This window comes from Eutrigla gurnardus, assembly GCF_963514095.1.
Source record: "Eutrigla gurnardus genome assembly, chromosome: 19".
Lineage (NCBI taxonomy): Eukaryota > Metazoa > Chordata > Actinopteri > Perciformes > Triglidae > Eutrigla > Eutrigla gurnardus.
In genome coordinates this window covers 736908-751949 of record NC_139930.1, presented here as the reverse complement: position 1 = coordinate 751949, position 15042 = coordinate 736908, and the positions used below count along the sequence as shown (strand labels likewise).

At 41.4% G+C, this 15042-nt stretch overlaps 1 protein-coding gene across 2 annotated transcripts in view; it reads left to right on the top strand.

Moving 5' to 3' along the window:
- The window catches only part of slc12a2 (solute carrier family 12 member 2), a 74713-nt gene extending 61142 nt beyond the window's left edge, over nucleotides 1-13571 (top strand). The window contains exons 21-27 of one of the 2 annotated variants that reach the window (XM_084034428.1): nucleotides 1049-1096; nucleotides 2205-2327; nucleotides 3372-3483; nucleotides 4622-4708; nucleotides 8103-8238; nucleotides 8952-9019; nucleotides 10320-13571. In XM_084034428.1, the coding sequence (XP_083890554.1) occupies nucleotides 1049-1096; nucleotides 2205-2327; nucleotides 3372-3483; nucleotides 4622-4708; nucleotides 8103-8238; nucleotides 8952-9019; nucleotides 10320-10455 (710 nt within the window). In that variant the 3' untranslated portion in view covers nucleotides 10456-13571. The remainder of the gene's footprint in view (nucleotides 1-1048; nucleotides 1097-2204; nucleotides 2328-3371; nucleotides 3484-4621; nucleotides 4709-8102; nucleotides 8239-8951; nucleotides 9020-10319) is intronic. The other variant, XM_084034429.1, reaches the window with a different exon arrangement.
- Nucleotides 13572-15042: the final 1471 nt, after the last annotated feature.

Below are 15042 nucleotides of genomic sequence, written 5' to 3'. Positions count from 1 at the left end.
AGGACAACATGACTTTTTATGGTCAAAACTCAAAGTAACAATGTGACATAAATCCCATTTTGTGCACATGTTGCCCAAATCTGGTTACCCATTATGGGATAATTTCAGTTTATCATTTTTTCATTTATATCACTCTACTCACCAAAGTCGCTGCTGAGACTTGTTTTTAGAATGGAGCCAGTTTTCTGTTTGAAGACCCATCCACCCCCTCCCAGACTTCCATGGACTTGTTTGAAACACATTTTTGTATGTAATGTAATCCTAATCCACAAACTAATTATTTTTCCGTTGAAACATAACTCACAATACAGTTTTCTTATGTGGAAAAGTAATTATTTTGAGACATTCGGCTGTACACATGCAACATTGTTTGATATGTCAAATCAATATCACATATCCGAGATGAACAATAACAAAATGAGCTGAAACTGACTTTAATATGTATACGCTGATGTTGACAATTAATTTGCGCCCATATTGTGGGGACCATGCACATTGTGAGCATGTTGGTCTGGTAAAAGTACAAGAAGTAGCAGGTGGATGATGAATACCCTGATTCGGGTAATCCTCTTCACTCCTACTGTACCTGAGCCGGCATTAAGTTCCCCTCTTCTTTGCAGACTTGATTCTCCTCTGAACCCCCCATTCTCAGTGTGTGGGATTAAATTGTAATCCAAGCACAGTGTCCGAAGAGTAGTTCAGCTTTGAGAATTGGACCTGATTCATGTGGATTTGATACCGTCACATGTCTGTGAATGCTTCCCAAATTGCCAGTTTGATTAAGCTCGAGTCCAGAAATCAAGTTGAACAAGTTGAGCTCCTTGTTAAAACTGTTGCCAGGGGAAAAGCTCCTGCAAAGGTTCTTGTTTTTCCATGAACCTCAGTCCGTTAGCACGAAGCGTCAGAACTGTAAACTTTCTGTTGTACTCGGCTTCATTTAGATTCGTGACCAAGAAATCAAAACTTAACTGTAAATTGATGATGCATCAAAGCAACATTTCACCTCAATTCTGAGTTGTTTTCTCTCCTTTTGTCTCACATTTTCCAGATGATGACGATGACGGCAAAGCTACAACTCAGCCCTTGTTGAAAAAAGGCAGGAGATCCACTTTATTGTGTTCCCTTAAGACCTTTCTCTTTCTTTCCCTGCCTTCATCTCTCCATCACCTCATTTCTCACAGTCTATTTTGAATTCCTCTTGTATTAACATACCGTCTCACTCCCTGCTCTCTCTGTCTTGTCTCTTCTCGTCTGGTTCGTGTTTCCGGCCGGCTCGCTTCTTGGCTTTCAGAGACTAACATTTTGTCTTTTCCTCTCTTTTCCTGCTCTCCTGTTAACAGCCGCTGGCTTATAACTCGAGCCTGGTCTCTGAAGCTATGTGATAGTGCCTTTATCTCCAAATCCAATCCAAGTCTTGAGTACTTCATGTTGTGAGCATGTACCAACATTTCAATTTTCCCTCCTTTCGTCCTCAGTCTTTCTCACCTGCTGCTTCCTCTCTCTCTCTCTCTGAAGGCGACCGTTTGTCTGTAGCTTTCTTTTCCAGGATGAAAACTGCTCTCTCCTTTTCATGTTTCCAGCTCTCTCCAACAAACTCGTGAGCTACTCTCCCTCTTTGTTATCGATAGTGTTTCCCCTTGTGTTCATTACGCCAAAATGAAAGAAATCATCGGAAAAATAGTTACCGATATACAACTTAATTTAACTTTTAAAAGAACAAACCAAAGACCTTTACACACCAGAGACCTGATTAATAAACGACTCAAAAATGCAAATGCATGAAGGTGGGTTCATAAAACTATGAACAGAATAATTCAGAGCTATGGTGCTTTGGAAAATAACATGTTGATTATTTTTAAGTGAGTAAGGTATGATGCCTTTAACTCCCAAATCCCCAATTCTGAAAAAGAAACTATACAGGGGAAACACTGATCACAACTGCTTCAATGATGTTTGATAATGTCCCTATTACTTTTATTGGAATTGTGTTTCATGTGCTTACCATCGCGCTCTTTGTCAAAACCACAACTGCCACACTGTTTTCTGTACATAAAATCCAAACTAGACACAATGTGTTTGCTTACTGTTCCACTCTCAGGACTCCTAACAGGCCAACACAATATTGTCATTACTGCAGCATGATGCCATCTAAATTATATTTTGCTGTGTTGTCTTTGTGTGCTGTGGTGTTCATGTGTGTGCAGACAAGAAGAGTCCATCTGTCCCACTGAATGTGTCTGACCAGAGACTGCTGGAGGCCAGCCAGCAGTTCCAGAAGAAACAAGGGAAGGGGACCGTGGATGTCTGGTGGCTGTTTGATGATGGAGGTGAGCATCCACTTTCCCCAGTAGATCAAACGTAATCCAGATTGCTATGTGAAGCAATGTACTAGTACCACTGCATGAGGACCTAGTTTTGTTTCCTCTACTTCAGCTTGTATATTTTAAAAGTGTTTTCCAGGTGGCACAAGCAACCATGCATCAACTTTTTTGTTGCCAAATGCAGTGAAGGTGGCAGGGTTCTGTATGCAGTGAAGGGGATGTCAGGGTTCTGTATGCAGTGAAGGGGATGGCAGGGTTCTCTATGCAGTGAAGGGGATGTCAGGGTTCTGTATGCAGTGAAGGCGATGTCAGGGTTCTGTACGCAGTGAAGGTGGCAGGGTTCTGTACGCAGTGAAGGGGATGGCAGGGTTCTGCAGCGAAGGGGATGGCAGGGTTCTGTATGCAGTGAAGGGGATGGCAGGGTTCTGTATGCAGTGAAGGGGATGTCAGGGTTCTGTATGCAGTGAAGGCGATGTCAGGGTTCTGTATGCAGTGAAGGCGATGTCAGGGTTCTGTATGCAGTGAAGGGGATGTCAGGGTTCTGTATGCAGTGAAGGTGGCAGGGTTCTGTATGCAGTGAAGGGGATGGCAGGGTTCTGTATGCAGTGAAGGGGATGGCAGGGTTCTGTATGCAGTGAAGGTGGCAGGGTTCTGTATGCAGTGAAGGTGGCAGGGTTCTGTATGCAGTGAAGGGGATGGCAGGGTTCTGTATGCAGTGAAGGGGATGTCAGGGTTCTGTATGCAGTGAAGGTGATGTACATGATTAATTGAATGATTGATTGTGTCAGCGGGGTGAACAAGGCCAGAGGCTTTAGACTCATTAACACTTCAAATTGGGCTCATCATCGTCATGTCAGCCACTTCAACGTTGACAGCAGAGACACCAACACTCTTTGGTGCAGGCAACGCTGTTGTTCAGTCCAGTGATCTTACTTCTGTCTCTGGATGATACTTCATACCTCTCCTTTGAACTTCCTCCAGCTGAGACGCTGCAGACCTTGAATGTTTACATGACAGAAGCTCTGTGCTGACAAGATGTCTCATGTTCAGGTCTGACCCTGCTGATCCCATACCTGCTGACCAACAAGAAGAGGTGGAAGGACTGCAAGATCCGCGTCTTTATTGGAGGCAAGATTAACAGGATCGACCACGACCGCCGAGCGTAAGTACTGCTAGTTCTCCCTATCTACTATGCAACATTTGAAGGTAACATAAAAACATTATATGATGCTGCCTGATAAAATGGCCGTGTAAGGTAACTAAACATTAACTGAATGACAGAAAGTTTCACCCAATTGTGGATAGTGTTGGAAACCCAGAAAAACTACCATCATGGTCCTTTAAAGGAGGCTGCAAAAATAGACTATAAGTAAATAGTGAAGCCATCTGTTTGTGCAGCAACACATCATGTGAACATCCTGTCTGCGCTGTTGTTTTATTCCCTCTGGATTCTGTCCTCATCCGGACTATTACTGTTTGACCACAAGCAGTCATTTCCTTGTTATTGTGGGGAGAAGCTTTTCTCATCAAATCTATTACTCTTCTAATGATCTATCTCTGACGTATATGTGGAGTGTGTTTGTATAAGTAGTAGTTTTCCATGTTTGTTTTATACTGTATATTCATGTTAAAGGAAAAGTTCTGCCATTTTAGAAATAGCATTCTGTCCAACAGTCAATATGAATATCGATGTCAATCTCGTGTCTGTTGGGAGCTGAAGTCAGGATGTGCAAGCTAAGAGAAACGGCTCACCTGGCTGTGTCCACAATTCAAAAAGAAAGCTAGCAACACTGCAAAAGCTCACTGATAAATCTGTGAAATGTATATGTGGTTTTGGGGGGGACTTACTGTACATGCTGGAACTAGCAACAGTCTCCATCCAGCCAGTATTCAGTGTTCTGCATTCATTCAGTTCAAAGGGTCAGTTCACTCAGTATTGACCTCAGCAGAACTCACTTTCAATAGTTTTCATAGAGTAGAATGGGATCAATAAACCATCTTGAGACTTCAAATCACACATTTGACCTTCTAAAGTGAGTGAGTGTTATCCTTTTCTTTTGAAGTTGAAGCTAAAGAAAATGAATAGTATACACAGACTGCTCCTCGTAAAGCCAGTCCCATCTACCTCCACCCTCCCAGAATGCCATGTTCAAACAGAGTTATTTAAAGCAGCTTCCCTGCGACTTCACAATGACTCAGTGCCGTTATCTCTGTCAACAGCACCTTTTTATTGAAAATGTCTTGCAGCTGGTTTCCAGTATTTTGCCCAAAGCTCTTTAGTTTCTGCCTTGTGTGTGCAGGATGGCCACTCTGCTGAGCAAGTTCAGGATAGACTTCTCCGACATCACCGTGCTGGGAGACATCAACACCAAGCCCAAGAAGGAGCAGTAAGTCTTCCTCTATTAAGCTCTCCTACCAGCTGAGTCCCGTTTTCACCGTCATTCCTCCGATATAATGTTTAGCTCACCGTGCAATAACAGCCTGTCACTATAAAGGCCATTAAAGGTAAGACATTCAGTCTGACGTTCACCATCCTCAACACTAATCATATCAAGGTGGTGGGATCAGAAAAGTTATATGGAAATGGTCAAATTCAGTAAAACTTTAAGGTAATCAAAAAGCTCTTCCCAAATTAGGAAATCAATATGTTACAGCAGCTAGTTATTAAAATAAAAACGGTAAATACAGAAGTTGCTCTACATAGCAACACCAGATATATATCTATAGTATACACAAAATAAAGTAATTAGGGCCCGAGCGCCGACAACGTCGGGCAGCGAAGCCCTATTGAAACTGTATTGTTTCTTATTATTATTATTTATCCCAAATAACTGCCATTTTGGGAGCCTTAACATATCCAGAAGTTGAAAAAAATTTCCAGGCTAATAGAAAACGGCGAAAATTCAATGATTTTAAAGGTTTCATAGTTCGCCACAAAAAAGTGGCTCGCTAGCGCCACCTAACGCAAAGAAGGATGGCCAGCTCACACCGTAACTCCAATTGACTTGAAATTTTTCACAGACATGCGGATCCGTGTGCTCCACAAAAAATTACATTATGGCACCAAAGTCCGCCTACCGAAATTTTCCGCCATTTTGAATTTTGTGAAAAACACGTTTTTGCTAATTTTTCCTTAACCGTAGATCCGATTTTCACCAAAATTGCTCTGGATCATCATTAGATCAAGCTGATCAAGTTCAAATCAATCAAACTCGCTGAGACTGTTCTAGAGGCCTCAACGATGCAAAATCATCGAAAGGTCTTGCAAAAGTCAAAGGGTGTGGCCAGGACGGCGTCCTGAACTTGGACGAATTTCATGCTTCGACCACAAAAATCTAAACTGTTATAACTTCAATGTACATTGTCTGATATGATCAAAACTTCAGATATTTGCCAAGAGTCCAACTCTATTGACTGATATTCAGAGCGCCACCTACTGGCGATAGAAAGTGTTACATTTTATACTTCAGCGAACTCTTCCGAGCAGCTTTTTCGGATTAACCTCAAACTTGGTCATCATGTACTCAAGACTTCAATGATGAAAAATCCTCGAAAGGTCTAACATAAGTCAAAGGGCGTGGCCAGGGCTTGCGTTATGGCCAGTGTACAGGAAGTTGTTGTAACTTCAGGATACAATGTCCAATCTGCTCAAAACTTGACATGTTTGATAAGAGTCTCACCCTGAACACGTATGCACTGTGATATTGACCTTAGGTCAGAGCGCCACCTGATGGTACCTGGAAATATCCTGTTTTTACACTTTTACGGCTCCTTTTCGGATATTGAACACCTTTAACTTTGACGTACCTGCATGAAACTTTGTAGGTACATAGAACCTGTAGAGATGTACAAAAAAGCCTCTTTGACCCATGCCCTAAACCCAACAGGAAGTCAGCCATTTTGCATTTAATGTGAAATTTTAAGCGATTTTTCGCCTCTTTCATGCAGTATATTTTAACGAACTCCTCCTAGACTGCTGATCCTATTCCTACCAAACTTTATGAGCCTGTTCTAGAGGCCTCAATGATTAAAAATCATTAAAAGGTCTTACATAAGTCAAAGGGCGTGACCAGCACGACCCCACGAACACGGACGGATTTCATGCTTCACAACACTCTAAACTGTTATAACTTCAATGTACATTGTCCGATCATGTTCAAACTTCTCACATTTGATGAGAGTCCCACCCTGAACACGTCTGCACTGCAATTTTGACTCACAATCAGAGTGCCACCTAGTGGCGACATAAAATGTCATGTTTTTACACCCGTATAACTTTGCACCACAGTTTAGCAGGACACCTTCAATCGTCTGATACGGTGATCAATGCGACGATTCAGGCAAGGGACGACCGGCTGCGTGGCGGTGGCCGGGGACGACAGGCGCCAGCCGTGGCGGTAGCCGGGGACGACCCGCGCCGTGGCGGTGGCCGGGGACGATGGGGGACGACTGGCCACGTGGCGGTGGCCGGGGACGACCCGCTCAGGCGGTCGTAGCACTAACCGAGTTACGTGCCATGCGAGGGCCCGTTATCACTGCTCGCAGTTTTAATTCAAAATTATACTGTAAATATACCAATCAGCAACAACAGGATAACATACTGTACACTATGAGTATTTTCACATTTTATCATCTCATCTTTACTATATTAATATTTAAAGGGACAGTGTGTAACATTTTAAGTAATTAGCTAAAATCTTTATCTTCATTCATAAACAGGTCCTGATAAGTGTATAATTAGAGTAATCTGATTTCCTTGTAAGCAAAGAATTTCTTATTTGTATTTACATTGGACGGGTAAGTCCTCAGGAGGCTTCCATGTCATTCCACCATTTTGAAGACTAGAACCGCAGAGGGAGGGACATGACGCCTGAACGTGATTCTGTTGCCAGCATGAATGAAAGAAGATCACATCAGGGAGAGGCTTCCGGGGCGGACAACCACTTTTACAGAGTGCATGGATCTCAGATACTGGCGTGCCCACGTCCCACTGTTCCCCCGGAGCTCCCGGAGAGCGTTTTTCATCCGCCTGTGATGCATTAATCCTGGGGATCCCGGGCACTTTAGTCACATTGCTGATGCTATAGGCTACGACCTAGTAATGGAAGGCTACCAAAATAAACCAATATAAACATGGCAACGTAAATCACTATCTTGCTCAAGGAGTAATTACTTATACATGCTCACACATGTTTGCATATGAGATGCGCTAGAGAGCACTATTCATTTGAATGCAAAATACAATTTCACCACTAGATGGGAGTAATTCCTACACACTGTCTCTTTAAAGTACAATGTGTTATCAAGCTGCATAAATGAATGATGAGGCTACACAGTGTGGCCAGACTGAGTCTTTGCTGCCCTCGTGTGTTTGTGTGAGGACATGGCATCGGTAGAAACAGAGGATCAGACCAATGCGTTGCGTTTTCACATTTGATATCGATAATAAAAGAAAATAGTTGTCAGAGATATGGCAACACGGTGACATCACAGGTGGAAATGACTTTCCCAGTTTCATCAGCGTTCACAGACTCAATTCCTGTTTCCTACAGCACTCGCTGTAGTTGTAGTATCAAGCAAACATCCTAGGGTGCTCATGATGGGGAAAAAAACAGTATAGTAGTCCAAATAGATAATATAAGCAACAGTAGAGTGGTGAAATATTACCAAGATCTTGTTGTCATAGAAACATTTTAAAGACAGGCACCATATGGACTCCAGTGTTGTGATTGTTGCACGGCTTGTATAAGGTTTAACCACGAGGCTGCTGTTGTTGTGCAGCTTGTCGGCCTTCGAGGAGATGATCGAGCCGTATCGGCTGAAGGAAGACGACATGGAGCAGGAGGCAGCTGAGAGGCTGAAAGACAGCGAACCTTGGAGGATCACCGACAACGAGCTGGAGCTGTACCGCGCCAAGGTCAGCACACTGTCACCATCACTAACCTCACCGTCACTCACCACACCGTCACTCACCACACCATTACTCACCATCACTCACCTCACCGTCACTTACCATCACTCATCTCACCGTCACTCACCATCACTCACCATCACGCATCTCACCGTCACTCACCATCACTCACCTCACCGTCACTCACCATCACTCGCCTCACCATCACTCACCTCACCATCACTCCTCATATGTGTATATAGTCAACGTTACTACCAGCAACCACGGATGCAGTCGGCTGAAAGTCACCAGCTAACACAGTTGCTAGTTGAACTGAAACACCTGATGCTCTGAAACAGATCTGATCCTATCTGAATTCTGTAGAACTTGAATCTGTTGGAACATTTATACTGACTGAACATTCAGATGCTGCCAACGTGCACACTGCACATGCATATTTTTGATGATGTTTTTTAAACCTTGTGTTTTTGTTTTGTCTTTTTGCTGCTGGATTGTAAAGCACTTTGTGCTGCATTCTGTGCTTGACATGTGCTCTCCAAATACTGAGAGTCAATTAATTAATTCATACTTCTGTAATGGCCACTATGTAACATCCTCTACAGACATAGAGGAAACTGTGCTGCTGGCTCAGAGTCAGTGTTGCAGCAGTGTGTGATAGTTATCTGGTAAGTGGACACTTGAATGTTTGAACCTGTTTTTCTGTTTGTTTTGCTCTTCAGACTAATCGTCAGATCAGACTCAACGAGCTGCTAAAGGAGCACTCAAGCACAGCCAACCTCATTGTCATGTAAGCTACCCCTCTCTCTCTCTCGCTCATGCTCTCTCTCTCTCTCTCTCTCTCTGTCTGTCTTCCCCCCTGGGTGTGTGTGTGTGTTTTGAAGGTGTGTGTGTGTGTGTATGTATTTGAAAGTGTATGTGTGCGCACATGTGTGTGTTTCGAGGTGTGTGTTTGAAGGTGTGTTTGAAGGTGAGTGTGTGTGTGTGTGTTTGGAGATGTCTTTGAACGTGTGTGTGTGTGTGTGTGTTTGTTAGTGTGTGGGTGTGTGTTTGAAGGTGTGTTTGAAAGCGTAAGTGTGTGCGTTTGAAGGTGTGTGTATGTGTGTGTTTGAAGGTGTGTGAGTTTTACGTCCATATTGGAGAAGGATTTTAACGACTCATTTTTAACAATCCTGCATTGAATGAATGGCTAGCAGACACAGATGTGATTTGATATCAATGTGAAAATTTCAATTAATATTAGTCTAACATGTTTTATTGGAGTAATATTGTAATTTTAGATCAAAGAAACAAAGCAGTGGTTTTCACACAGTTGAGTTACATAAACCCATAAACCCTTTTACACCATTTAAACCTGAATGGAAGTGAATGGAGACGGGTAGACTGAGCTCTACTAAGGGGCCGTCCAGACGAAGCAAAACAAACTTTTTTTCTCCGTTTTGCCTTGGCATCGTTTCAAGAAAATCTGCGTCCAGACTGCAAACGACTCCAGGCCTATATGTGGCGCTGTTTCTGCTACAAAAATGCAGAAGAAGCGGACGGAGCATGACCGGATGTTTGCCGTTGCTGTGGCAACACGTGAGATCTATGGCTAAATATCCACCTGACCACCCGATCAATAAACACCCATAAGATGACAATTTGGCCCGTATAAATAAAACCAACAATAAGCATCAACAGCCGTCGCCCTAAGGACCTTGTTGTTATGAGATGTCGCGGGGGGAGAAGTTAGGCTCAATGGTCGAGGAGAGGGGCGATGACGTCAGCATATTCGTTTTCGCCGTCCAGACGAAAACGAACACGAAACGGAGGGGTGCCGTTTTTTTCTTTTCCACCCTGAGAGCTGGTTTCAAAAAAGTGTGTTTTCACGCCGCGAAAACACCAGATTCGTATGGACGGCAGGGCGAAACGCAAAAGACTTCTGCGGTTATACATCAAATAGCAACTTACACCCCACTGGCTACAGTTGTAACCGTTCACCCTACATACAATGCTAACCATCTGATCCCGGTGTGAATAAACATCCAGCTGGAAGATATGAAAAAACTACAAAAACTCCCTTTGACCACGAAAAATGTCTTCTCTTGCAGGAGTCTGCCGTTGGCCAGGAAGGGCGCCGTGTCCAGCGCCCTGTACATGGCCTGGCTGGAGGTGCTGACCAAGGACCTCCCTCCCCTCCTCCTGGTGCGCGGAAACCACCAGAGTGTCCTCACGTTCTACTCCTAAACACATATGGAGAACACAAATCCATGTTTTTAAGTCTCACATACACGTCCCAGTTCCAGTCCAGATCTACGGTGCACCACATACACTCCAGAGACGGTAGAAAACACAGCCACTGATGGAAACCATGCTGGTAATATGAATAAAGATGAAGGAGGTGATATTGGTTGAGATGTGTAAAAGCCCTACAAGTGATAGAGGAATGTCGGGGTTGGGTGGGGCTGCTTGGAAGGTTGCCCACTCTGCTCTTTTCTTTCTATTTATTCCAAGATGTCTGGGTTTTTTTCTCCTCTAGATGTAGTTTCTTCTCATTTCCTCATGACATTTTCATTTTTGTCATTTCTCTCAGGCTCCAAAGCAGTCATGCACAATGTTCACATTGTTGTTCTCATGATATGGAATACTCTTGATGTCATACATTAATCTGACCAGTTGTTTTCGTTTGTGACGCAGCAATAATCACCCTGTTTTTATTCTTAAATATTGGGAGAGAACCATGCAGAATGCTTTGCAACACTTTCTAAAGCCTTATGGATGTGCCTTCCAGTTGAATCAGAAACAAATAATTATAATCTCTATCCAGATAGGCAATATGACTTATTCTATTAGTGGATACTAGTTAGTTTTATTGAGTTTTAAATGTGATTCCTTCTTAGTTGGAGCGTAGTATTTATGCGAGTGGATTGCATGAACTTAATGAAGGATGTCCACCTGATTTGCATGACGACTTTATTTTCTTTAATTTCTCTTGTTACCCCAAATCAGTATGTTTATTTTTCGGCCATAGCATTTTTATTTTTATTCACTTTTGAGTTTTCCTTTTTAAAGCTGGTGAATATTTCCTATAGCCTCAGCTGATCGACACAAGATGCGGTAAACGTTCAGGCAGAGTGCCTAAAAACTGTTTGTAATGGTCTTAAATTTAAGATCTTCTTAATATGTCAAAAAAGATGTGAACCTAGTTTTCCATTGGCCTCGGCAGGTGGAGAACCGCTCTGCTGATTGACTAAATGAGTCTTTCTTCCTACAACTGTTGTGTTTCTGTGTCCACATGTACGGTTCTTACCCTGAGAAAACACCCAACAAGCTAGCTAAAACCTTGCCTTAACGCTAAAGATTGTCACGAGTTCCTTTTCTCTTATAAGCCATACTGGCTGGATAGTTTGTGGGTGAATGCACATCGCGACCCCTCACATGTTATGAGAAGTGTTTCAGCACAATTGTCTTCTTTACTGTATATACATCTTCTTCCCATAGTCCACTGCATCGGCCTGTTACATTGCTTAATGTGGGCCTGTGTGTCGCTGGCCAAGTGCTCAACCGACAGATACAATAATATATTCCACTTTGAGTTGGTGCCACAGTCGACGTGAGTTTAGCGCTTGCGCTCGTTTGTCCCCCTGCCGGTCTCCCATCGCTACAAAGCTTAGATGAGCAGAGAGAGAGAATGACACACGCGCTTCACACTGGAAGACTTGCTGGCAGGAAGAATGTGACTTTAGAATGTGTTGAGGCTGAGTGAAGATATACCTCTATGCATATGAGCTTGTGTTGCGTAAGTGCTTGTAATAAAAGTCCATGTCCATGTTAAAGGATCTACTCGCCTCAGTTCATATAAATGACACCAGCTTGCAGCCTTTTCAAGGCTCCAAGAAAGCCATGTATAAACCATTTCACAACTTTAATGACTGATGTTCTTAGCAGCTCCAACGTCTTCCCTGCTCTAAGCCCGGCAGAGAGAACGCCGGCTTGGCCAGAGGGTGTTGATCAGTGTCTGTTAACCACACAGCTCACTAAACTATTACTACTACTACTATTGATGTGGTCAAGTTGCATTTATTCCAAAGGTGTGTTCAGACCGAATGCAAAGTGCTTTTTAGAAGCTCCACCATTGCTTATGAAATCAGTTTAAAGAGGCAAATTCATGCATCAGAGTGACTTCAAATGTTTTAATATGTGGAACAAAGAAAAAAACATTTATGCCAAAGAGTTTGTGATGAAAAGGTTGGGTGGTTTGTACAGTCATTGAAGGTGAATAAAATGCTTCAGCGATATCAGTTGCATGTATAACATGAAGCAAACATGTTGTCAGCCTGAACACATCTTAACATGCTATAAACAGGATCATATTTTGCTAAATCCAGTTTATCAAAAAAGAAAACTACACAGCTGTTTGTGGATTGTGGACTTAAATGTAAACACAATTGAGAAGAAAAGGTGTTTCAGCTGCCAGGGATTATAGATTACAAACTGCCACAAACTAATGGAATAAAACAGGGTAAATATTCTAATTTCTAATCTCCTTTCCCTCTGCATTTCCCCTAGAAATGGGCAGTTTCAGCATTTAGCTTATTACTTTCATGTAATCTGTCCTTTTGCTGTATGCAATTTCAAAAGAAGAGGAATGCTTAGCTTAGTTGAATGTACTGTATAATAATGAACACTACCGCTAGGCATTAGCATAGCCTCCTTTTGCTTTCCATCATGTATATGAAATGTTTCCTTCATCGGTTGCAGCTGACGCGGTGCACTGTTCCATCCCATAATCACTCTGTGCTTCACCTGCAGAATAGGCAGGATTCGCTACATACAGGCTCACTATGTACACACTCGTGCTCACCAGTGTATGAAATGTACCTAAATACGTCCCAGTACTAGCTGAGGAACTGAATATTTTAATTGGTGGCACAAAGACGATCCCTGTTTGAGTTCTAACATGCAATAGCATCCCCCAAATGGTTAGTTGGTCATTGGTTCATATCTAAAATAGACCAGAGGATAATTACATTGATACAGGATGTATTCTGGTGTCAGACATCGACCCATGTGACTGAATCAGATTTGGATTGTGGACCCGTACAAACTGTTTGTGTGTGTTTAATCTGTAAAAATGACAAAACTAGAGACTGAAAGTCACGACATCTCTACATCTGCTGCTTTTGAATTTGTCCATTTAAAAAAAAAAAAAAGGTTGTGCAAGTGCTCCTACTTTATGAAAGTGCAGCATGAAATCACTTTGGTGTCAGTGGCTTTCTATAGTAAGTTTGGTTGACATCGGTCAATATTGCATCAGTTGCTGTTTGTACAAAGATTTGATTAAATATTTGTTTTTTCAAGCAGTAGAGCAATCGCTGTGTATATTTAGAACAAAATGTAGAATATTTTGCACCTAAATGTCAAGATTTCTACTTCAATCAATCAACATTGGTGGTTTGTGGGTTAAGTTACACTGATCCATTGCATAGTACCTGCTAAAAAAAGGTTCTGACATTTGGGGGCGCTATTGTGCACGACAAAATCCCGGAGTGATTCTTTAATTGCCATTGATTTCAGTTCTGCTGTGAAGCACTCACTTTCCCTTACTGTTACATAGCAACAATATTACAGGACACGGGTTACTCTATATATTTGTATGTCTAATAATCTCTCTCTCTATATATATCTATGTATATGTATATATATATGTATGTATATATATATGTATATATATATGTATGTATATATATGTATGTATGTATGTATGTATATATATATATATATATATGTATATATATATGTATATATATATATACGTATATATATGTATATATGTATATATGTATGTATGTATATATATGTATATATGTATGTATGTATATATGTATGTATATATATATATATGTATATATATATGTATGTATACATATATATATGTATATATATATATATGTATATGTATATGTATATATATATATATATATATATATATATATATATGTATATGTATATTTATATCTATGTATATGTGTGTGTGTGTGTGTGTAAATGTATTAATCTGACCAGGAGGGGATCTTTGTCTTTGATATGTCACATTTAATGAAACAAAATTACCTCCTGTCAACATTTTACAACCAGATAATAGTGTTTGTGTGTCACTTCATTCATCTCCTGATAGATTGTTAACCCTGTCTGAAAATACTACTGTTCTACTGAAGAAACCAAATATCACCTGTACTGATGTCATCATTGACGTCTGCTAGACATTGTTTGGATGGTTTTGCCAAAGCCCCTCCTCTCCGCTCCCCATCCATCAGGTGTCGAGCCATGATGATGGATGATGTTGCAAACCTAAATGAACCTGTATATAAACTTTGTAGTCTAATAGCATACATAAACGGAGTGGTATAACTATGGAGAAATTATATTTATTTTAGTTCAGTATTTTCTCCAATTTTTTTCTTTTCTTTTTGGTATATTTGGGTTTTGGTCGTTAATTAATTTGCATGTTGATTTTTTTTCTCCTATCGTTTTGTTGCCTTTTGGATTTTTAGCAAATTGTCTTTTCTCTCATTTGAGTCTGTGTATTTCTATCTATCTTAATGACTTGAGGAAAAGGCGCCACGTCAGAAGCAGATGGAACCTGTTTTCTCCTGTTTAACATGAACGTGGATGGAATCGACCCAGCTGATTGAAGCAGTAATGTTTTGATACACTGTACTGTCACAGAAATGCTTTTTCTAACATTTTAACATTTATGATTACCAATACTTTGTACATCTTTGTTGCAATAAATAAATCAAATGAAATTAGATACATTTTAAGGCTCCCTTT